This window comes from Amblyomma maculatum, chromosome 10, assembly GCF_055883805.1.
Source record: "Amblyomma maculatum isolate TAMU_Amacu chromosome 10, ASM5588380v1, whole genome shotgun sequence".
Taxonomy (NCBI): domain Eukaryota; kingdom Metazoa; phylum Arthropoda; class Arachnida; order Ixodida; family Ixodidae; genus Amblyomma; species Amblyomma maculatum.
The window spans coordinates 25,726,386-25,750,459 of NC_139353.1; the positions used below are offsets into that span (position 1 = coordinate 25,726,386).

Genomic DNA, 24,074 nt, shown 5'->3' on the forward strand with positions numbered 1-24,074 from the left:
GACGACTCTAGCGAAGCGGAACATGAGCATTTCTTTGATTCATAACCTCATCCTCTCCCTCCCTTCGTGTAGCGCCGGTGCGGCATAGTTGTGACAGTTTGTAACAGTTTGTAACAGGCAACCATCACGCGCTCGCCGAGGCTTTTTAAATCAGGGAGAAGTTGAGCCATCTTTATTGTCCCTTCATCTTTCACTTCACCATGATTTTCTTCGTAGAATCCCATCTGGATAGCAGTACATTAAAGCGACAGCGGTAAATGCTCTGTTAGCAGAACATCTGTCATCAGAGTTGGCTTTGTGAAAGAAAAATCATGAGCATATATCTGGGCGATGGCAGCTGGCACGTGGCACGGCCTTGCACTGATTGGTCGAGATATTGGGCTACGTCAGGAGATCGAATGACGTGGGCGAATAAGCAGGAGCTTCTGATTTGGGCAGCTCCTAAGCACTGCAAGCAGGTTTGCGCAGCTTGGTTAAAGCGCAGTGTTATATATTATGGTGGGTAGTCTTTCCCATAATGTTGTAGCATAATGCGACTGTTTGCTAATTAATGCGTGTGAGATAACCAAGGACCAAATTTAATTATTTGTTAGTGATTATAAATAAGTAGCGAAGTGCACACACGAACGAGCATCTCCAGAAGGAGCCGCAGACCGCTATTAAAATCGTACCGTTATAAAAGTGGAACTGAAGAGTCCCCAAATTATCTACATATGCTTTGTTGTTCCAATTGGTTGACTTTGTAGACCTCGGCAAGCTCCTCCTACGTGTCGTGAAGGGCAATGTGGAGGAGGGGTTGCGTTAAGGTTCGTTCAGATATACCAATAGCTACTTGATGGCTTTGCGGATGAGAATGTCGAGTTTTTCAAAATCCTTTTTTTTTTAGATCCGAATACGTTGTTCCGCATGTTATGCGGCTAATGATGAGAGCCTGAGTGATGCATACGGTATCTTGTTCTTTCATACCGTGTCTTCTGCTGACCACGCGGCGTACCAGGTGTGCCACTGAAATAGGACGGGCAACCATCAAGAGCTCGGATACAGGGAAGGCGTTGAACAAAAGTGCACCAAGCAGCGCATCCCTGATGAGATAAGCTCGTATATTGCCTTAGCCCCCATCCCGAGAAATATGCATCCTGAATATCACAAAGACCGGCACCAGGCAAGAGTTGAGTTCGGGACCTTAGCAAAGCCCATGGAACAAATCCAGAATCCAGATATACTGACGCCGCAAGATACTCAGGAATCAAGCCCACTGCATTGCCGTCATGAATTCAGCATTTACAGAAAAGGTATTTGCAACTATTCAAACAAATGACACCGGTGCAGCAGAAGAGGTTACAATTACCTTATCCCTCTGGACATGAAATGAACATGTCATAACACTCAGTGATTTGCAGTCTGCATGTCGGAATTACCAAAAGAGACGATTTTCTAGCACAGCACTTGCAATCCTTTGTCGCACCGCAGCACGCCACCTCCCAGATGCTTCCATCACATGGACTTCGGGACTCACCCACCTAGAATGAAACGAGGCCGCCAACGCCTCAGCCTGAGGATACGCTTGCCGGGCACCACTTCCAGAGGTATTTCGGAGAACTCAGGATGTACATTAGAAGTATAGTGACATCCTCCTGCATTACAGACTTGACAGACAAAAATATTCTCCTAACCAGAGAAGAAGCGATCACGCTTCGAAAAATACAAACCAACAGTCACGTCCACAGCACCTTAATACGCAGGACATCGCCCACTACCTACAAATGTGAATGCACATTCTGTGTGCATTCTGTGGAGTACCAAACACCCTACAACACATGGTGTGGGGATGCAAGGGACCACAGGGTACGATAACCACCAGAGACCTAACGGAAGAGCAGGAGCAGTGGGAGGGCCCAGGTGTCAAGTGTCTGCATGAATGACCCCTGTAGTCTTGTTAACCGGACTAGGGACATGGCTGGGGTCCACGGTTTCCTGGACTGAGAAGGCTGCCTACCTGAGGAGAATATCACGCCTGCCCTTAATCAGTTTCTCTCTCTCTCTCTCTTTCTTTGTCGTCGACTAGAATGTTTTGACGTCATCATCGTCTTCTTCAAAGGCGAACGAGATAGAATTTTGCTTATTTCAGACACACCTATTTCTACAAAATCTCCTCAACCAGGAATTCACTGACGTAATGAACGCCGACATTTGTGGACGTAAATGTTAGCACATTTTGCAACGTGTCTGCACTGAAAGAAATTGAAAAATGTTGCGCTTTCAACCAGAAGAGGACGACAAAGAACAAGGTAGGAAGACGCCATTGGAGGCTGGTGGAAGCGTGGGTTCATTCACTCGATTGCATTTGATTTCGCAGTCTCGCTGCCGACAAAGGTGAACAGCAGGGAGCCGCCACTGAAACTCGAGGTCTGCGCTCCCACCTTGGACTGACTTGCCACTACAAAGGGAGCACTGACATGGAGATGGCCGAGGCGGCTTTTGAGGAACATGAAGATGCTCCGAACCCTGACATGGATCTGAGTGATGAGGAAGACTGGGATGAAGATGGTGATATGGAGGAAATGGATGGGCTCCAAGGCGATGACCAAGATGAGATGCGCGGCCAGGCACCCAAGCCACTTCGCTACCAGATCCTCCAGGTCATCGGGACTCTGGCTCTCAGCATCTCCTGTACACTGGCCATATATGGCGGGGTGAGTGTGTTTTGTAACCTCTATACTGGCGATTTGTACCAGTTTGGGAAAGAGCATAGGCAATATATACGAAAAAAAAAAACTAAGTAAGTTTGACAAAGGTAACCGTGGTTTCCATTGCGAAAACAGTTGTGTGTAGTTTGGGAAAGAGCATAGGCAATATATACGGAAAAAAATGTAAGTTTGACAAAGGTAACCGTGGTTTCCTTTGCGAAAACAGTTGTGTGTAAAATAACAGGCATTTTTAAAGAAAATTTCTGTTCCCTCAGGGAGAACGTCTGTTATTTGCCATTGACCGAAATACGTTCATGAAAATGGCGGAAATCCTCTGTTCTCCAGCCAAAAACTTGGTTGGAAAGCAGACAATTGAAAACACATATGTCGTCTGCTCAATTTCCTATCTTAAAATGATTCTCATTCGAATAATATACGCATAATAAAATGGGAGCAAAACGGTATGACAACCAAAAAAGGAGCTGTCCGAAGAGCGGCTTCGTAACGATATTGATACAAAAAAATCTAACGAGTGGCGCCACAGTGAGGTCTGTTATTAGTGACTATAAGAATATAGTGGGGCAAAGAGAAGGGAGAGCCAATGGCTCCCTGCTACAGTTGTATCTGTTATACATGCCATCGTTCCACTCGCCGTTTCGGTGACTAGGCAATGTCTGTTGCAAGGTCACCTTTATGGGTGCCATCGAGTAATGCCGAAGCGGTGGCCTTGTGGAAGAACATCTGCCTCGCATTCTGTTCGATTCCCGGTGCCGTCGGGTACCCACAAGATTTCCCCCGGCCTGGTGTTCGGCTATTCTGGGGTGAGATGCTTGGGAAAAGACAGCAGATTTTCGCGTAATGGGTTTAGCAAGGTTAAAAATGCTTTTCATTGATAGAAAGTGGAACATTACTCCTTCTTTACAGGCAGAAACAATTCAAAATAAAGGCAGACTGAAAAGACGAAATATATATGAGTCGGTACCTTGTAACAGAAAAACCTGTCAAATTACAAAACAGTAAAAAAAAACGTAGCAAAACAGATATCTGTCAATTTACAAAACAAACAAACTTGTAAACAGAAAAAATTGAAAAAAAAAATAGCAGAGAAGTTACAAACAGAAAGCATAGAAGAACAGAAAATGTCTGCCAGAATAGCGGCCAGAAAGTGTCTGTATTTTTGAACAAACGCTTTTTGCAGTGAGAGACAGCAGACGACGGAGAAGGTCCGACAGTGGTTATAAACTGCAGGTGCTCCCCATCTTCTACGTTTGCGCATCAAATGATGTAGCATTAGAATGTCGATTTGTGTGTATAATGGCCGCTGGGATAACACTCGGAGCTATACAAGCTTTCACTCTGGAAATTGTAGGTGAAGTTTCTTGTTGTCACGTCAAGTCAGCGTGAATATCATTGCTTCTTTTTCCTTTCAATAAAGCGTTTTCATCATCGTCATCTTGTAGGGAGCGCAGGATATAATGCAGTATAGTACAGCGGCCTGCAATGCGTTACCCCCTCCACAGCTCCCAACACAGCATTGTGAGCCTGCTCTTAACAAACTATGACAATACACGTGGCTGACGTTTCACCGATTGCATTTAGAAGCAAAAGTTGAAAGCTTCGTGATCGGTTTATTCCCAGGAGCTCTGATTAGCTTGTTCGTCACAGTTCTGGCTCAATAATTACTTCTAGCAAGGTGCGATCATTAAAAAATATCGAATATTGAATCGAATATCCACGTATTCGATCATGCGAACGAATCAAACAGCGTGATTTGGAAATTATTCGAATCGAGCAGAGCATGTTGTGAACCTTTCGAATAATTGTCACACGTTTCGAATGTGACCCGTCGTATCATTTTCCTTTGATAACTGCTAGAAAAACAGTGTTCACATTTACGCTGCAAATTAAATGCTTATTTCCCTTTATATAAGCACCTCACATCATTAAGTCCTCGACATTTAGAGCATCAAAGTTCTTGCTGACTAGGAATTATAATCACGCCTATCTAGTATTGAAACATTCTTACGCGATAACGTGTTCGGCTCTTTTGGCCAAAATGCCGTCGCCGTACCCCAGGATTGAGAAAAAAGGCGTCAAAAAGGATCCTGTGGCACTGTTATATGGCGGCCACATGGAACGGACCGAAACATCGTTGCCAAGACGGCGGCTTCGCTTTCTAAGCTGAAAAGCGGCTTTTGCATTGAAAACTACGTGGACGTCAATTTCTCAATGGGGAAGCAACCAAGAGAGCCATAGGACGCGGTCGGGCATACCCACAGGTGGAGCTTAAGTGTCCCCTTAAAAAGCTTTTCGCTCACATGTGGGACCAGTGTAACACGATATTAGGTTACAGAAACACTCTCCTGGCTTGCGCTGTTTTCCGCTATCCTGGCTTTTGACGGGTGGGTTCCTAAACTCTAGTTTCTTCCACCTGGACAGCCGTCGCCTGCCCAGGAGGCGTCTCTGGACTCGTGGAGCGGAAACTGGGATGCGGTTCCCTCGCTCCTGGTCTCCCAGCTGCAGGTGCGGGTGTTCGCGGTCGTCGTACCCGTCCTGTTCCTCGCCTTTCCCGAGATCCTTGGATCCCTGAAGCGGAACGCGTGCCTGCTCATCGTCTACGTGATCCTCGTGGCGCCCTTCGTACTGCTGCCAGTGCTCCTGCCGGTACCGCCCTGCTCCGGTCCGGACACAACGAAAAAACCGGTGCGCATCTGTGTTTTGGGAAGGAATTAAACCTACTGCAGTGCTTCAGAGCAGTTGAACTGTAACATGCTAGTTGAGACTCTTGTGGTAAGAAGACATATGTCCTACACCTTACAGGAATGTGAATATACCCTATGTTCGATCGCATGCTTTCTTTGAGAAGTAACGTAAGACATTAGTTTAATTGATAATCAAATGAGATTCGCTGAAGCAAATTTATAATTCAGTTCATTTTCTCACACCATTGGTGTCATCAGCATAAATTGCAGAAAGGATGTTAATTTAGACGAATACGTCTACTCATGCGGGCTACTGAAGTAACCTACGCATTAAGAGGCAGAAATTCGTGAATTAAACGTCTTGAAAAGAGCTAAACCTAGTACAGATACCAGTTCTTCGGGACAGACCACACATTTAGAAGCCCTCCTATAAATCGCCCCTCATAATCTTGATCACTGCGCGGCGCCGGATTACAAATACTGTGCCATACCATACCATACCATACCATACCATACCATACCATACCATACCATACCATACCATACCATACCATACCATACCATACCATACCACACCATACCATACCATACCATACCATACCATACCATACCATACCATACCCTACCATACCATACCATACCATACCATACCATACCATACCATACCATACCATACCATACCATACCATACCATACCATACCATAACATCGGGTATAATATCAAAGAAACTGCTATTGCTTTTGAAGAATCAAACAGCAAATCTACGCGAACTACCACCTAAGGGTATTGCTTAGAGCAAATATTGGTCGGGACGGATATATAATACAGTTAGTCTTAGCCCAATTTCACGGGGGTATTAATTCACTTGTGTATTTATACTAATGTATTCCTGATGGGAGGTCCCCCAGACAGTTTTACTTCGGGACCTCCTACTGTACAAAATTTTTTATGCACTTATGATTGATTTGTATTTCGTTTTAATAACTTCTTCAAACCTTCAAACGTGCCTCTTCCTCATGATGCATAACTTCTCGCTTCCTCCTCGTAGCCACACCCACGACGCAGTTCATCCCTGGACTCGAACTTCGGCGGAGACGCGTCGGCTGCGCTGTGGACATGGATCTTCTGGTACGGTCCCGTGCTCCTGGTCAGCATCCTCAGCGCCACAAAGATATTCAAGACCAGCAATGCGGAAGCGCCCATCGCTCCCCCGCAAATGCCTCAACAGCTGCTACCACCGGCCAATGAAGATACTGAACTGTGGCGGGACCGCCGCAGAGGCTAGACGTTAAACGTGAAGGGGGGAGGGAGAGGACTTCTTCTGCAGAGGCTCAAACTAGCATCATCGTCGAGGCCTCAGCATGACGGAAATGGCATCGTGCCATTTTGTTTCCTAATTTCTGCCTCAAATAAAAACGTTCGCTGGCTAATTCGTACATCGCCTGCAAAATGTGTCGCGTGAAATTTCAGTGATTTCTTTACGTTCTACGGGCCTCCTCGTTACGTTTATGAGAATAGAGCTGCCAAAAATCCCCGTGTGTCCTTAAGCACGCTCCTGTCCTCCTCTCATTCCCAGGGGTTCCACGAAATGTGTTAGTGCGGCGGGCTGCGACTAAAGAACATTTATTACAGTATATAAAGAAGCGCTGCTTGGTTTAACAATGTCCGGCATTGGAGAGTGCCGTTCATCGCAGCATAAGTATAGACGTGCACAGCAAAGGATAAATTGAACTTTATATACACACGGCCATAACGTCAGTGAAACCGTGGAAAAATGGGCGTATGAGACCTGCTGATAGAAATGAGTCAAATATAACCCTATAAGGCATACCAAGGATTGAAACTCCCGCGCTATCACCATCGAACGCAAATACTTTGTCGCGCTTTCTGCTGCCAATAAAAATTGGTGTTATGTGGCCACTGTCACTTCACGAGGGGGATGGTGAAGAAACGTGTTATACCCTTTTTATGTTTTCATAACCAACCTAAGATGTTCCTTTGTGAAGAAAAGGTTACTACACTCTAGAACGGATTTCCAAAATGTGAAACTTCTTTTTTAAGGCGATATGTTTTTAAGCACTGCGATACTTGCATGTATGAATTACGCGTCGTTGGCTACTAGCACCTTACGACGGAAGCGGGGCCAGCAAAAACATATGGAAGCAAAACATATGGAAGCAAAACATTGAAAAAAAAACATTGTTTCACCGTTTTTACTCACGTAGACAGCCGCTCGTTCAAAGTTGGCGTGTGCTTGGAAGAAGACTAACAAATTATGTAATGTTGCTTCAGAGAATCGGCCTTTTTAACAAGCCACTTCTAGTGCTTCTTGTGAAACCGGATATCAGCCCGTGTTTCTCCGAAAGGAAAACAAAGCGCCGATAATCAATATTTATTTACAGATTCTGATTTTGAAGTGCCGGCATCGGACGGAAGAACAGCCCAAAAACACATAGAAACAAAACATTTCGAATAATATTTACTTGTTTAACCGTCTATACTCACGCACACAGCCGTTCGTTCACGGTTGGCGTGTTCTTTGAAGACTATGAAAAAGTATGCAATGTCACCTTGAAGCTTTTTTTTTTTTTTTTTTTTAAATGGCACTCAAAGTGCGTGTTGCGAAACCAGATATATGGTTAACTTAATGTTATCGAGACATTCAATAGCCTCGGAACCGTCAATTCTCTTTGCCTATTTTCTGCGAATATTCTCGAGGTTGCCAGCCTGCTTTCGGAAGGCGATGCATTACTCGAGAAGTCAAGCGTCCCGCAGTAGGATACGCTGCCATGAAGGCGCACGTCTCCTTGGCAGTTTGCGCTATCGTAACATGACGCCCACGGAATCAATATTATCAACAGAGTCATGCAAGCTGGCGCAGTCACGGTATGATTCGGAGCTTCAACAGGAACTCCCTTTTCATCTTCTCGTCGTTGTTAAAGGCAATTTACGCGCACATAAAAGATAAATACAGGAATAGAACAATGATGCAAGAAAGAGCGCACTGTTCTCTTCCTGTGTTTGTCTCTTATGTGCGTGCAATTTGATATTAACAAGAAAGCCATGCACCAACAAGCCCAACAAGAAGTTCTACTAAACACTCTTGTCTTCCCTGTAAAGACTGACACGTTTTTACCACAGCCCATCCTTGCTGCGTAGACTTGAAATTTTCGAATAAGTTGGACTTTATTGCTTGAGGGGGGGGGGGGGGGGGGATGTTGTTACTACTAGCAGACCTTCTTGAGCTGGCCGCCGTAACGGGCCCACGTCTTGATGATGGCGTACAGGCGATTGCCCGGGCAAGCGGTGCAGTTGGCGTCGCGGTGACCGTGGAGAGAGTATGCCGAACGGATCTTGCCCTGCAACAGTCAGTAAAAAATTGGGGGACACTTAAGCTTCGCCTGGGTATGGCACAAAAAAAAAAAAAAAACTTTGGAAGAGTACTTAAGGCTGGTTGCGTGCTGTGAAGGCGAAATAATTGTGAAATTTTATATCATCGATTGGAAGCCCTGTCGTGAGTTAGCCTCCTACTTAACTGACAGTTTTATGCTATGTGCAAGGAGAAAGCGAATGTCACCACTGGAACGCTGTACGACGAACAGCGGCGCTAAACTTATTAAATGAAAGTCAAGGAAGTGCATAGCATTAAACTTACCGGGACGGACAAAAGTAAACGGAGCCCGCTATTGGCTTCTAAAATTTTTCACGCGTTGCATAATAGAAACTGGCAGTCGGGGTATGTGCGAACCAGTAGTAGACGCCAGTGTTATTTCACTTGGACAAATATTGTTTTCTTGTCTTCAGTGCAGAGGGTGTGATTTTAATTTGAACGGAAAGACGTGAAGTTCCGTTTACTTACATCAGCACCTGTACATATGCCTCCGGTCGGGGTCCTTGTCGCAAGTTAGCCCGCAACTTTAATAAGGGACGTAGTACATTTCGTGCAACGCGAAATCGTATGACATATCACTCGGAATGCTGTCGGAATGCCGTAGGCTGGCAAATTACCCCGTTTCTATGTGAAGTCAGGCTGCAGTAGGAGTAAATAGTTCTTGATTGGTGTCTCTTTTTATATGTAATTACACCTGCGTTAGGGGATAGCAATTCGTGCGGTACTTTGGAATGCCCGCTGCTCTAGCAGTGAGAATCCGTGTTCTTGGTGTACCTAGATGGAGCGCAGGCAACTCCAGAAAGTGGATAATTATCTTGTACTCGTGTAGTTAATGGTGTTAACTATCCTACGTGCTACTAGCTGTATGTGGTTTCATTTATATGCATCACTACAAATACGTCTGTGTAGCCACTATAGCGTTGACTATCCTGCGTGCTACTATGCTGTTGTATACGAATGCAATTATATGCCACAGCACAAGACTTCTATGTAGCCTAGCTACTCGTTTTGTGAACGAGCGATTGGTGCCCCTGTCGATGAACGACCAACGGTGGCGTCGTAATTATATATACATATCGTCGATTTGAATCCGTATCGCAAACTAGCATCTGGCGTAATCCGCATTTTTCACAAGGCCGCTCTGCGCATGCGCGTCTCTCCCATTGTTGAAAACAAACCACCAACCCCACCTGCGCATGCGCAGTTCTTGGCCTCCGCGATCGGCGCAGCCGTAGCTGCTCTCGGTGGCCATGCATAGTTAATATTCGTGACAGGCGTATGCGATAGATGGCGTTAGCTGTCAAGAACACACACCATCATTTCGCTGACGCCAAGGACGTTTTCAACCAGTAGCAGACGAATTTTCAACCACTCCCAGAGGAGGCCACAGTTTGTGAAAAAGGCGGATTGTCTAGCAGGTGGATACTAAAAGAGAAGCGAAATGGCGTGACACAATCCTGAGCGCTGCACAACGAACGATATCTGTCGTGCATGCGGTAGTCCCATTCGTCGCATCGGTCGCTTGAGCACGGCTGGCGTTACAGTTGCTATGACAACGGCGACGCCAGCAATTTTATGAGGTCATGTGTTCGCGATCAAAGCGTGCATTAATTAGTTTTTCATTAAAATTACCTGCCTAAAAATAAGATGTTTTCATGTACTAATGCAGCCACGAACATATTACCGTTCGCTCTAGTAGCCTGTGTCTGTGTTGGTTTCTTCGAGGCCATTGGGAATACCCCACGTTGTGTTACTTTCTTGTTGGAAACCTGCCATACAAAGGCTTCTGATGTGAAGAGGCTGCATTAAAATTCCCAATAATGGTAAGCTGCATATCAGGTATTTCTATATGGTCAGCTAAGGCCCTATAAAGCACGTGGAGGAGACAGCTGTCTGTTTTTATCTTTTCCTCCTGTTTTCGAACGGGCTGCAATGACCTCATAAGCGTAGCTACTTGGTCTTTATTTATCTAATTTGTTGACGCCTACATACAAGCAACGCAAATAGGGACTGATTTATCTTAGAACGGAATAGTTTGTATACTGTGAACCGGAAAATGCGCCGTGGGTTTTTTAAACACAATATATTGTCAAGTGTACAACTGTGCGAAAAATCCACTCCAACATTGCAGCTGTCGCGAAAAGTAAAAAGCGACTTAGGCTGCAATTCATACAGTTAAATAGCAATTAAAGATCCCATAACGTGTCCGGTGCAGCTTGTCCGCACTCTTACTCAAACGAGCAATCCATCAGAAAGTTACAAACTTTGAAAAAAGCAAACATGCATTCAAATTATTCTTGTCTAAAGAAAGTAGTTCTGTATTCTTTAAGTCAGTCCAGGTAACGAGGCCTTTGAAGTAGCTAAATCTGCGTTTTGGTAATGCATTCGCTTTTAGGTTTTACGTTAGGGGGCATTGACAAGGAAAATTTACTGCATCACTCGGCTGCAGCGCAGAAGATTGTGACAAGCTGGGTATATAGCTGTCAACGTGACGCTGTACGTTGTAAGTTGTAAAGTGGTGCTTTGCGCTCTGGGGTCAGTAAAACCATTTCCATCGCAAGTATTGGCCTGTGCTGTTAGTATCCAAAATATTTCAATAAAAGGCTTAACAGAGCAGCGTACCATTTTGACGCCTTGTTAAGTGGTGCTTTGCATTCTGGGGTCAGTAAAACCATTTCCATTGCAAGGATTGGCCTGTGCTGTTAATATCAAAAAATATTTCGATAAAAGGCTTAACAGCGCAGCGTACCATTTTGACGCCACAGGCGATGAGAATCTTAGCTGCGTTGAGCATGTTTTCGCTGGGAGTGGCGGACGTAAAGTCGCCCACGAAAGAGATGGCTATGCCGTTGCTGTTGTAGCCTTTAGTGTGGGCGCCAACCTGGCCCCAGCCACGGCCCTCGTACACTCGCCCATCGCCGCCCACCAGGAAGTTGTAGCCGATGTCTGCCCAACCTGAGGGAACGATAACGAGTTGAGCGTTGATGAATGAATACAAACATTGGATACCTGCAGCGTCTTAACAGACAAGAAAAAAAAAGCCTAATCAGACGGGAGATTACAAGCAGAGGTGATTAAAGAATGCGTCTAAAGAGCACATGCGATAAGGGATTGCACACATAAAGACCCTGCTGTAATGAAATAAAATTACGATGAAATGATAGCGCTATTAATGGCACTAGCGATAACGGTTTGCTGTAGTTAATTGCACACCTATAATTTATCACAGGAATGCTGGCACTAATGATTCACAGGAAAGGAGAGCCGCAGTCTCTGCCACACTTGTTTCTGTGGACACCTAAACCGAGCCGTAAGGGAAGGGAGGAAGGTGGGAGTGAAAGTTGAAATAGAGAAAGGGGAGCCGTAGTGGTTGGTTGGTTGGTTTGTGGGGTTTGACGTCCCAAAGCAACTCAGGCTATGAGAGACGCCGTAGTGGAGGACTCCGGAAATTTCGACCACCTGGGGTTCTTTAACGTGCACTGACATCGCTCAGCACACGGGCGCCTGAGCCGTAGTGGAGGGCTACGGAGTAATTTCTACCACCTGGGGCATTGCATTTTCCAACTACGAATTTCAAGTCCATCGAGGTGTAGGAAAAACGGCAGACTAGGTGGTGGTGGTGAACTCTTTTATTGCACCCAAAAACAGGGGACCAGTCAAAGGGCCGGTTGCGCTGACTTAGAGGAGGTCGGCAGGAATCCTTTGCGATGCCGCGGCCTCCACCGCGCGTTGGATAAGCCAGCGTTGGTCTGCTGGCTCGGAAGTACACAGGAGAGACTCCCACGTCTCTGGGGTGTTTGTGTTGTCTGTGTGGTAATGTGTACAAGTTCACACCATGTGTATGAGTGTGGCCGGAGTTGAGCAGTGTTTACACATGGGGGCTATCTGATCCGAAAAGAGCCTGCTGTATAAGAGGGGGTGTAGAAAGCTGCCAGTTTGTAATTTGCGCCATTGGACGGCCTCGCGTCTTGTTAGATCGCGGTGTGCGGGAGGATATGTGCACCTTTGGAGTCGGTAGTGCTGGAGTATGTCCGTGTAAGTGGTGAGTAGAGAAGGGCGTGATATATTAGTGTCAGCGGAAGCAGGGTGGCTGATCATACTCTCGGCTCGGCAGCTGAGATCTCGAGCGAGAGTGTTTGCCTGGGCGTTTCCGCTGAGCGACTCGTGGGCTGGAGCCCAAAGAAGTAGACTAGGTCGCAAGCTAGAAGAACCGCAGAGCAGCCGAGTGACAGTACCGGATCTGCTACGAAGAAAGATAAGCACACAACCCATACCCCGAAACATGGATCCAAATCTCCACGCTCGCAGTAGGGCAGCTAGGTACGAGAAAAACATGGGATACAGGGAAGACGCAGTCTACACAGACGCCTCTAGATATCCACAAACACACAAAGGAAACGCAGTAGCGGTGGTAAACAACGAAGGGGAACACATCGCAAGTGTCACGACCAGGGTGTCTGACATAACAGAAGCAGAAGAGATAGCCATTGCTCTGGCTGTAAGAGAAGGATATAGGACAGGGAGACCTCTCCACATCCTAACAGACTCACAAGAGGCGTGCCGGAATTACACTAGGGGCAGGATTAGCAGTGCGGCACTCAAGATCCTCAAACAGGGTGCGCCCTCGGAGGAGACACCAAAGCAAAACATAATCTGGATGCCGAGCCACGCGGGAATCAGGGGCAACGAGGGGGCAGACAACCTAGCTCGAGGAATGACCAGCCGAGCGGGAGCGTCGCACACCCCGGAGGACCCCCAGATCAGATGCGGAGAGAGTTATTCAGACCTACTAAACCTATATAAGAGGCTGGGGTTCGTCGCACACCCCGGAGGACCCCCAGATCAGATGCGGAGAGAGTTATTCAGACCTACTAAACCTATATAAGAGGCTGGGGTTCCACTACCCCCCGCCAACCAAACAACTAACCAAGGAAGAAGCCACGGGATGGAGGAGACTACAAACGGGCTCCTTCCCAAACCTACACATACTAAACAAGATTTTTCCAACACAATATAGCGCCAGCTGCCCATGGTGCGGATCAAAACCAACACTATATCACATCACATGGGAATGCGAGAGAAATCATGCATTTCACAAACAAAACACCACGTGCGGAGCAATGGGAGAGCCGGCTCACCAGCTGCGAGCTCCGACTCAGTGGAGCCCTGGACTAGGGGCCCAACCACGGCCAGAGGTGACGGACTTCCAGAAAAAGCCTCGACCTCCGCCGCTAACAAACCTCCAAAAAACAAATAAAGTTTTCAATCAATCAATCAATCGATCAAGCGAAATGTGGAAGAGGGTGCTGTAGAACGTAGAATGTGTAACGCCTGGCAAGAGATACGGCCAGCATCGTAATTGCGAACAGCCTGTTGAAAGTCACTGATGACAACTTTGGTATTAGGGTCGGCTAGCGCTAGCGCAATGGCAACCTCCTCAGCTGCGGTGACTGTTTCTGCATTGCGAATGCTGCAGGCTGTGTACCAGCTGCGGTGAGGGGTGAGAGCTGCCGCCACCATCGTTGGCCTCGATGGATGGTAAGAGGCGTCCGTATACGTGACGTCCGGACGTCCACTGAAGCGTTTCTCGAATTGACGAGCCCGATCGGCCCGTCTCTCGGCGTGGTGTTCCGGGTGTATCCGTTTGGGAATGGCAGGAATGCTGAGATTTAGGCGATATTCCGGTGTAAGTTCAGCGTAACTTGGGGCCGATCTGGGCGGGGAGATCCCAACTTGCTGCAATACCGCTCGGCCAGCGTGTGTGAGTGAGAGCCGCTCATACTGGGCGGTGAGGGTTGCCTCGATCAGTTCGCTCACGGTATTGGAGATTCCGAGAGCCATGAGCTTATGGGTAGCTGTGGACATGTGAAGACCTAGGGCCGTCTTGTATGCTTTTCGAAGTGACGCCTCTAGCCGTTCGCTTTCGGCCCGAGTGAGACGTAAGTAGGGTCCAGAGTAGGTGATGCGGGAGCAGATGAAAGCTTGAACGAGGCGCAGGAGGTTGGACTCTCGCATGCCATGATGTTTGTTGGAGATTCGCTTAAGGAGGCGTCCGATCTGTACAACCGACTGGTCGATGCGTTGGATCGTGATGTTGTTGCTGCCGTTGGCCTGTAATGCAAGCCCAAGATCCTGATGTTGTCTGTTCGAGGAATCGGGTTTCCTTGCACCTGGAGGTTGATGTCAGGAAGTATATTTGAAGGGCGTCGTCCCGGGGAAGGGATGATGATATACTCGGACTTTGTCGCCGAGCAAGTGAAGCCAACTGTACTTAGATAATCTCCAATCCGTTCGATCGCGGTCTGTAAAGTCTCTTCAATCTGGCCGTCACTGCCGCGCGTGATCCAAAGTGTGAGGTCGTCAGCATAAATGCTGTGATGCAGGTGGGGGGTGTCGGCCAGTAGCTTAGGGCAGGCCTATCAGTGCGACGTTAAAAAGCATCGGCGAAAGTACGGCGCCTTGCGGCGCGCCACGGTTTCCCGGAGAGGTGATGGAAGGATCTCCAGTGCCGGCTTTAAGTTGCACTGTGCGGTCGGTGAGAAAGTTTCGGATGTACGCATACATGCAATGTCCAACACCGAGAGCTTGAAGTTGTTGAAGAATCGCTTCATGGAGGACGTTGTCGAATGCCTTGGCAAAATCGAGGCCGACGATGACTTTCGTGTCTAGTGTACGTCTCATGACTACCTCATGATGGAGAAGAAGCATAATGTCCGGGGCCGCTAAATGAGGACGGAAGCCGAACATTGTGTCTGGTAGAAGATGGTTGTCTTCAAGGTATCGTGAGAGTCTGGTCTGGATAACGTGTTCCATCAGCTTCCCAACGCAGGACGTGAGAGAGATGGGACGGAGGTTGGCCAAGGTTGGTGGTTTGCCCGGCTTGGGGATGAGGACTAGACTGGCGCATTTCCACTCTTTAGGGATGGTACCGCTGGCCCAACATTCTTGAAAATAGTCGGTAAGAGCATGAATGAATGCGTCGTCTAGATTCCTAAGCATTTTATTTGAAATGCGGTCACGGCCGGCCGCCGAAGTCGTCTTGAGGCGATTGAGTTCTGCTCGGACCTCCGCAAAAGTGATTGGAGCGTCTAGACAGAGATTGTCCGCGCCCTGATAGAAGGGGAGGTTGGTTGTTGGTTCAGGGCAGATGTAAGTATTTATAAGCTCTTGTTTGAGCTCATCAGACGTGCCAGGATACTGGTGGAAGATTCGCTCGAGCTGTTGGCGTGTCTGGAGCTTGCCTCCTGCTGGGTCGAGTAAATGTCGAAGGAGGTTCCACGTCTTACGAGCGTTTGGAGTCTTGTTCATCTGGTCACATATGCTGTGCCAGCTCTGTCGAGTGAATTCTATTGCATAGTTCTCGATATTCGTATGTGCGCGCGCCAGTCTACGCCGGACATTGCGGTCCCATTTCCGAGTGGCAAGTAGAGCTTCGAGCGACTTCTTGCGCTCCCACAGATGGGCGTAGTAGCGGTCGCAGTGTGGGATACTGTCTTCTAACTCGACGGTTTGAGTGGCGTCGGCCACTTGTTTGACAATTTCGGTTGTCCACGCCTTGATATCAGTAATAGCGGGAGGTTTGTGCTGCTGTTTCCTGTGCGTCCGGAAGGAGTCCCAGTCAATCACCTGAGCCGGCCGCGTACATTGCCTGGTGGGCTCGTGTATTACGATTTCGAGTACGAAGTGATCACTCGAAATCAAAGTTTTCGTGAGTGTGACACCAAGTCGTGAGTGTGACCCAAAGTTTTCGTGAGTGTGACACAAGTCGCTTTAACTCCGGAGTTCGTAAAGGCAAGATCCGCCGTTGTATCACGCTGTAGGCCCGTACCGTGTCTAGTGGGGTAGGACACGTCCGTGATAAGGGTCAGCTGGTGCGTATGCCAGTCATTCCAAAGGCGTCGACCTTTAGCAGAGTCATAGTGGTAGCCCCAAGCGCGGTGATGCGCATTAAAGTCGCCGAGAATGAGGAGGGGTTGCCTCTGCGCCAGCTGCTGGGCTTTGAGGAAAAGCGGACCGAAAATATCCTTATGAGCTCGGGGAGGGCTGTATATGCCTCCATTGTGATATTCAGATTTATCGCGAAAGTATAAATAAGTCTCAGTGGAAACGAGGAACCCGGATGATACCCAACCTCTTCATGAAGGTTGCAGCACAACCTTTCCTCCTGGCGTGATGACGCCAGCGATTCTCGCCACAGATGATTGTTGGCGACTATAACTAATGAGCGCCTATGCCAGGAATTCTCGCCTGAAAAGATGCAGCTTTTAGCCTGCTAAAAGGCTGCTGCAGTGATAGAATCTAAAGAAAGCACGGATGTACACCTGTATTCTAGTTCAAGCTAGACAATGCTCCTTGAAAAAATTAATCAACGTTGCATTGAAGCCGTCGCTACTGAAATGACGACCCTGTAACCAGGCAGATGAAAACATTGCCTGCTTTATTCACCAGCCAGCCATAAACAGTGTATTGTATCTCACTATCAGATTCATACGAAATATAGAATGATTAAAATTAGCTATGGCGAAAGTTGATTACTGTGTTGCTATTACTACTACACCACGAGTCAAATACTGCAGAAAGAAATGTGAATGTTTAATAACATGGTGCTTGGAAGAAGGCAAAGTAAAAAGTAACACGACTCGAGTGAAACTCTTCTAACTTGAGTTCTCTAGGGCGGAAAGACGTGACTTCCGCCGCATTCTTACCGTTCTTGTCCATGTGGTAGTTTTGGTGTCCTCGAATGGATCGGCTACAGCTGGCCTTGTCCTTACACTGGGCGCCCGTGGTGTGGTGGATAAACACGAACCGGGCACTCGGATCTTTCATGGCGACTCGGCTTCGTGGCGCCCGTGCTCCCCAGCCGCTGCGAGGAACGATCTCCACACCAGGGCATCCTTGGGCCTCTGCGCATCACCGGTGAGGGCATTCGTTATATAGGTATACGTGCTGATTGTTCAAGAAATAGCTTCAGATACTACACTTAGTTTGATCAACCTGGCAACAATACGAAGTTCTATATCCCCTTCAGGCGCTAATTAAATTTGCTGAAAGGATTTTTTTTTTTGCACTATACACGATCAGTAGGCCAGGAAGACTCCAAATATAAAAGACTATGCGAAAATGTTTATATTTGAACACATTTTGTTTGCGTCCACATATGTGGACATAGCGCCTTAAAGCTGCTAAATGAATGGACATTTCAATATTTTCAGCATTTTCTAAGGAATCAATACATATGAATAAATTCTTTCTCTGAGAATACACAGGGTTAAAATAGTGACTGGTTCAAGACTAATGGAATAGATTGAAACAGTCCTTCTGTGACGATGAAGCAAAGAAAAATTCCACATTTGCGGCACCGAACACGGCTCTTGGATGTACAGCCCTCACGCTCAGCATCTTTGTGCGTTTGGCGCGTTGAGAACCTGGGGCCAATGGCTGTTGCCATCGTAGCGCGTTGTGTTTGTCGGCATTGGGTCCGAGTTGCGACGCTTCTTTGAGGCCACCTGTGGCGTTTTGTTGCTCGGTCGGCCTCGCTTCTTTGGAGGTGCTTTGTTGCAGGCGACATCACATCACTCTGGAACGCGAGCAACTCTAGCGTGCTTCTTTTTGGCAGTTTTCCTTTGTTTGCATCTCTAATGTACTAAAGCCAGCTGTTGACGAGAGAAAAGGAAATAATATGCGATATCACCTGCACCGGCCACTTCCTCTTCCTTGTACGCAGTGGATCCTTTCCTGTCCTTGTACGCATTAAAAAATCGATCTCGTCGACGTCCCCCATGTACTTGTTGTACTGCAGGATGACTTGCGGGCTCTCAATATCAATGTGCGATTGTAAAGCTTTGCTCCACCTTCGCACCATGCTAACTTCCCCTATTCCCATGGCAGTTGAAGCAATGTTCACAATCCCATTGTCATGCTAACGCACGAGAGCAATGTCACCATTTTCTGATATATCCTGATCAGAGCTTCTTCTTCCTGTATTCTTCAGTTCCTTCTCCGTTTTCATTGAGCAACCATGTAACCGATTCACCCTTATTGCTCCGCTTGACAAAATTCCCATCTCTTTCAGCTCAAGAAAGAGCTTCACAAAAGTGAATTAGTTGTCCATAAAGACTCTCAAGTTCATCCCTTTTGGCATGTTCTCAACAAGCCACATCACGATGGAGCCACCAAGTCCGAGGTGTGAATGTCCAATGCTAACTCCGGCGCCCGGCCTTGCCCTGAGAAAATTCAAAATCATGGGCTACGCCGTCAGAGCTGCATCGCACGAACACCTCGACACCTTCAGGATTGGGTTTTCTTTTAACAAATTGTTTGGCAGGGACACGGCCAGTGAAAGCAATCATTTGTTCATCAATACTGCAGTGTTCTAAATGACCCAACTCCAAACATCGCTGCCTGAACGTTTTCAGAAGGGGTTGTACCTTCCAGAACTTGTCCTGTGTGCTCGCGTCTCGTGGTGCATTTGCATCAGTGATGTGGAGAGCAGCCCTGAGCTTGAAAAAGTGCTTTACGCTCATGGAATCGGCAATTGTAGGGATACGCGTTGCTGTTTCCCAGTATATCCTCACTCTTGGGAATTTCAACATTCCCATAATTGTACACGACGTCCAGCCCATAGTCAAAAAATTTAAATTTCCTTCTTGATCTTTTGTGTCAACAAATATGTACAATTATGTAATTTGATAATGATTTTCAGATAGGCCTGTACTAAACAGCCAGATTACAGGCTGTATTCCTTAAAACTGTGTTGGGGAATCATGTGCAAAAATGAGCTAACACTAATAATGAAACTGTGGTAGTAAAACTCACCAGAGTCATGCATGTATCCTGGATGCGGCCCATCCAGCTCGCATATTAAACCATTAGGACGCATCATAGCTTGATATTTTAAAGCATGCAGCCTTTTATGCCCTGAGAAGTATATGCGCTGGTTTTTTGATGGCCTACATATTGGTCAGGCTGTCCCATCAATGATTGCAAAACAGTTTGGGAGTGGTGATCCTTTGTGATTAATAGCCTGAAATGAATTATATCTACAGTTCAGAATCATAAACACAACAATGCATATGTTGTATAGTAAGTTGAGGACATGACCTTGAAATGGGCAAACACAATGCAACATTTTTAGGTGCATACACAGGCATATTAGCAAAGTAGCCAAAAAGAGCAATACTTGTATACGGCACTCCTCCTTATGATACAAATTAGGCATTTGGCAGGAAACAGAGAAAGCTAAATTAAAAGTAATGTAGAATATCAGTTGTTACATAATTTTATACACAATTTTCCACAGGCCACAAAATCTTCAGAGCACTACCAAGCTGCCTGACATAAGCACTCAGAAATATTCTTAAGTAGAAAGAGTTTCAGTGCTCAAAAGACATCATCCTCAAATGGCAATAGCAGAAGTGACAAGCTGGGGAAGATTACAGATAGAGTCAGACAAGAATTGCATATTAGTAAACATCACACACTTAGGAAAGGGACTTCTAGAAGTGCAACTCATTAATTAAACCATACAGGAACATCAAATTTTTTTTTCAATTGCAACGTCATGCATCCTTAGTAAAATACAACCTTGCTCATCTCCTCTAAGTTGAAAGTGACATCCATTCGTGTCTTGTGAGGTCGTCCAGTAAATGGTCGAAGTTGCATTCTATGTGGATCATCATCTTGTTAGTGATACTCGAAATCACGCTGTAGTGGCGACCAAAGTACTCCTGTAGGTCCCACAGCCTGTTAGGGTACGCCAATCTGCGTAAGCACGTGCAGAGCGCTTTGTGCACCGAAACGCACACTCCCTGGGCGCTCGTGACGCGCTCTGGTACGCTAAGTGCATTATGTACAAAGGAAAATCTGTTTTCTCAAAGCGGAACTGCCGACGGAAAGTACTTCAGGAATGCTGTCGATGTTCAGCGTGGCGTTTCTTGATGCATACATTCTGCTTCGCGGTTCACGTCGACGGGGCCGCACGATAAGCGCCTCGATATCGGTCTAGTCTAAATAACCAAACAGTATGAGTCCTAGAGAATACTAGAACGGGCTATGACGAAATATTCAACATCCGTACAGCACTTCTAACCCATATCGCACTCAAGAACGAAGGTAGATTGCTGGACACATTTTCCTGAGCGCAGCAGCAGACGAAGTTCACATCAAACACTCAAGAGTGGCGGTAGTACGCCGGATATACTTTTTTCAAGCTGAACGCAGCAGAGGCAGACGATCCAATTTATTCACAATCGCCAACACTACGACAGGAAAACAAGCACTATGACAGAAACACTGCGATGATGCAGACGATGCGATAGCGCTAAAGTGAGCTAGAAACAAAACCAAAACCGTTTGGATGTTGGATTGACTTGACCTGGCCTGACTTCGTACGTACTTGTGAAAAGTAAAAAGGAAGGTTTTTAATTATGCACATAGATGGCGCTGCATTACTTTTTGAAATCTCGCGAACGCATGGGCTTCCGTACAACTAAAACTCTCGCTGTGGTACGGCGCTCTGCGGCACACAGGCAACGCAGACCCTCTCGTTCCGCAAGGAACGTAGGTTATGCGTACATGACGGCAGTCCTAAGACACCGCGTCCACATTCGTGGAAGCGAAACTCAAAAAGTCCGCTGAAGCACAATGAAAACATGCAACTTCGTGCAGCTTCTACATTCCATTATTGACACATTCTCTAAAATAAACATCATTATCAGGCATCGGTTTGAAGAGACGCATGCAAAAATAGGAGGTACTCACTCGTCCCGGCGGAAAACGTTGAGACATCCATCTTTACTGGGTGTTTACCAGGGCGGGTCTAAAACGCGCGCGCTCTCCCTCGAGACCGGCCGTGGTGTTTACAAATTCATTTCGCTGTAGCTACAAGAGGTAGCGCCACATACTTAAAAGGGCGGGTCGTAATGTTACGGGCGCCAAATTCAAAGGCGGACATTTGCCCTACGTGCAAAGATATAGCGAATTTCGCGTCGCGTCCAAATATGTAGACGTAGCGCCTGAAGGGGGTACAGGTAAGGTTTAAGAGAGAGCGTGTTTTGCACGTTTCCCTCAGCGCATGAGTTATGGGATCACTCAGTACATGCGGGCACCTTGCTTTGCACTAGCCAGAGCGAAGACATGGGCGTCAAGTAGTGCGTCTGGCTTGTGATTAATTAGCGATATCTGGCCTCCTTTACCGTGCACACAAACAAGAAGAGAAAACGCGGCTCAACTTCAGCGCCGAGTCTTTTGAATGTATATATAAGGCTTGAGCATTTGCAGCCTATCTGGATAGACAGCACGACGCATTAAAACGGTCTTGTTTTCGTTCTTTTAAAGGCCGTTAAGGACGAGCTGGGACACGTCGAAATCTGAATCGAATAAAAATAACTTGAAACCTCTTTCCCTTATCCCTTTGCAAGATATGTTAGATTTTCTAAACCTTCCAATACTGCAGACCTCTCTTATGAAGTGGGTTCTGGCCATCAGTGGTGATGGATAAAATTCACAAATAATGTTCCATAAGCTCTAACATATGTGACACGGCTCTGCATACGTTGTGTAACTGACCATCTGCGTTGCTACATCTAGCGGACGGGTTTCGATGATACCTTTCACGGAGTGCTATGCTTAACGACTCTAATAATGGAATGATCTGAATAGAAAGGGAATGTTCTTAATGAGACATGCCTTAAGATACAAAATTTTCTTTTTGCGAGCAAACACTTTCAAGCGTGGGTTGCCTATACGATGCGCCCACAGTGTATATTTAAGTTTCATAAAATACTCCACTGTTCTGATTCAATCGTTCTCATATGCATAGATATCAAATGCTAAATGACTTCAGCGAAATCTGGTCAGTAAATGTAATACTGCGGGCAAGCTCGACTGTTTCATAAGAAGAAAGGAACACACTCTGTATGCAGACATTGTGTGGCCAGGTGAGCTGTTCATTTAGCAGACCACTTCATTATTGTAATTGACACGATGACATTCATAGGGTGAAACGGGTTTTGCTGATTAAAAATGAATAATATACTCACCGACCGTGGTGGCTGTTAGCACCGCTCCCACCGCTACAAGTGCGAGGAGACTACTGCTGGCTTTCGGCATGCTTGCGACGAACACGACGCTTGTTCACCGCAATCAGAGGACCCGCTCGGGCGTATGTCTCCCCTGCACCGCTGGTTCGGCAACTTCTAAAGAGCGCCAGATCCCACGCCGTCCGGTTTTGCGCACGACCCCCGATATCGAGATAGCGTTTTCCTACTCTCTGCTTCAGGCACACTGCCACTGTCAGAACCACTATTGCAGGAATGGTGTGCAACGCGCGCCTCGTTTCCGATGTGTTATACGCCACATTGAGAAATACCGTCCATTCTTCTCATCACCGTCCCACACAAGCGCGTAGAATGTTTTGCCAACAGATTCCATACCACGCACGTGACGAGGTGTGTCCTACAAACGCATAGCGAATTGTCATCAGTGAACGTAACACCACAGCACAGAAAGCGACTTTGCGAATGTCGGCATGTTGTCACGTAACGCGGGGCGTCATATCGGAAGAAAGGCTCGCGTGATTTTCGGAAGGGTGAGTGAACAAGCAACCGCTCCCAGCTGTTTTTCCCATAACTCTCTCCTCGCACGCTCATCTAACCGGGGGGTTTCCCGGTGAAACAAACAGGTAGGAGTTGGGCGAGCGCGGCTGCAACAATCAATAGAGGATAAGCGAATTGTCATCAGTGAACGTAACACCACAGCACAGAAAGCGACTTTGCGAATGTCGGCATGTTGTCACGTAACGCGGGGCGTCATATCGGAAGAAAGGCTCGCGTGATTTTCGGAAGGGTGAATGAACAAGCAACCGCTCCCAGCTGTTTTTCCCATAACTCTCTCCTCGCACGCTCATCTAACCGGGGGGTTTCCCGGTGAAACAAACAGGTAGGAGTTGGGCGAGCGCGGCTGCAACAATCAATAGAGGATAAGCCCTCCTCCTCTAAGGTCCTCCTTCCTTATGGAGCGTTCCGGTCTATCGTATGGCAGGCTGCCGAAGCCGCCGCTTCCGGCAGCAATTGACGAACGAACGGCGCATGCGTCATTTTGGGGCGCGCTCTTCGTGTCCTGTTCAAGGGTTGTAATCTTCGTTATCAAAAGCGTTGAGTCCAGTAAAAGAAGTTTGTGGTTGTTCATTGTGGGCAATACATGGAGTAATGAGTCAGTTAAGACAAGCAAGGCAGTCAAAAACACAAGCTGAAAGCCTGAATTATTTATTAGAAAGCCTCTAAAAAAATGTCTGC

At 46.9% G+C, this 24,074-nt stretch overlaps 1 protein-coding gene across 2 annotated transcripts; it reads right to left on the reverse strand.

Moving 5' to 3' along the window:
- Positions 1 to 8,579: 8,579 nt before the first annotated feature.
- LOC146175929 (peptidoglycan-recognition protein SC2-like) lies at positions 8,580 to 23,209 on the reverse strand. 2 transcript variants are annotated; one of them, XM_084582301.1, is made up of 4 exons: positions 22,821 to 23,209; positions 17,487 to 17,684; positions 11,531 to 11,736; positions 8,580 to 8,749 (listed from the first exon to the last, which is right to left on the reverse strand). In XM_084582301.1, the coding sequence occupies exons 1-4, from the start codon at positions 22,888 to 22,890 to the stop codon at positions 8,618 to 8,620; spliced, it is 606 nt and encodes a 201-aa protein (XP_084438427.1). In that variant the 5' UTR covers positions 22,891 to 23,209; the 3' UTR covers positions 8,580 to 8,617. The 2 variants fall into 2 exon arrangements, with proteins under 2 accessions (XP_084438427.1, XP_084438428.1); XM_084582302.1 differs by lacking the exon at positions 22,821 to 23,209 and adding an exon at positions 21,541 to 21,640.
- Positions 23,210 to 24,074: the final 865 nt, after the last annotated feature.

Coding starts and splice junctions, on each gene's coding strand:
- LOC146175929 (XM_084582301.1), bottom strand. CDS start 22,890: ATGCCGAAAGCCAGCAGTAGTCTCCTCGCACTTGTAGCGGTGGGAGCG. Junction 11,737..17,486: donor CTACCACATGGACAAGAACG/GTAAGAATGCGG, acceptor TCGTTCCCTCAG/GTTGGGCAGACATCGGCTAC. Junction 8,750..11,530: donor TCGCCTGTGGCGTCAAAATG/GTACGCTGCGCT, acceptor TGACTGTTGCAG/GGCAAGATCCGTTCGGCATA.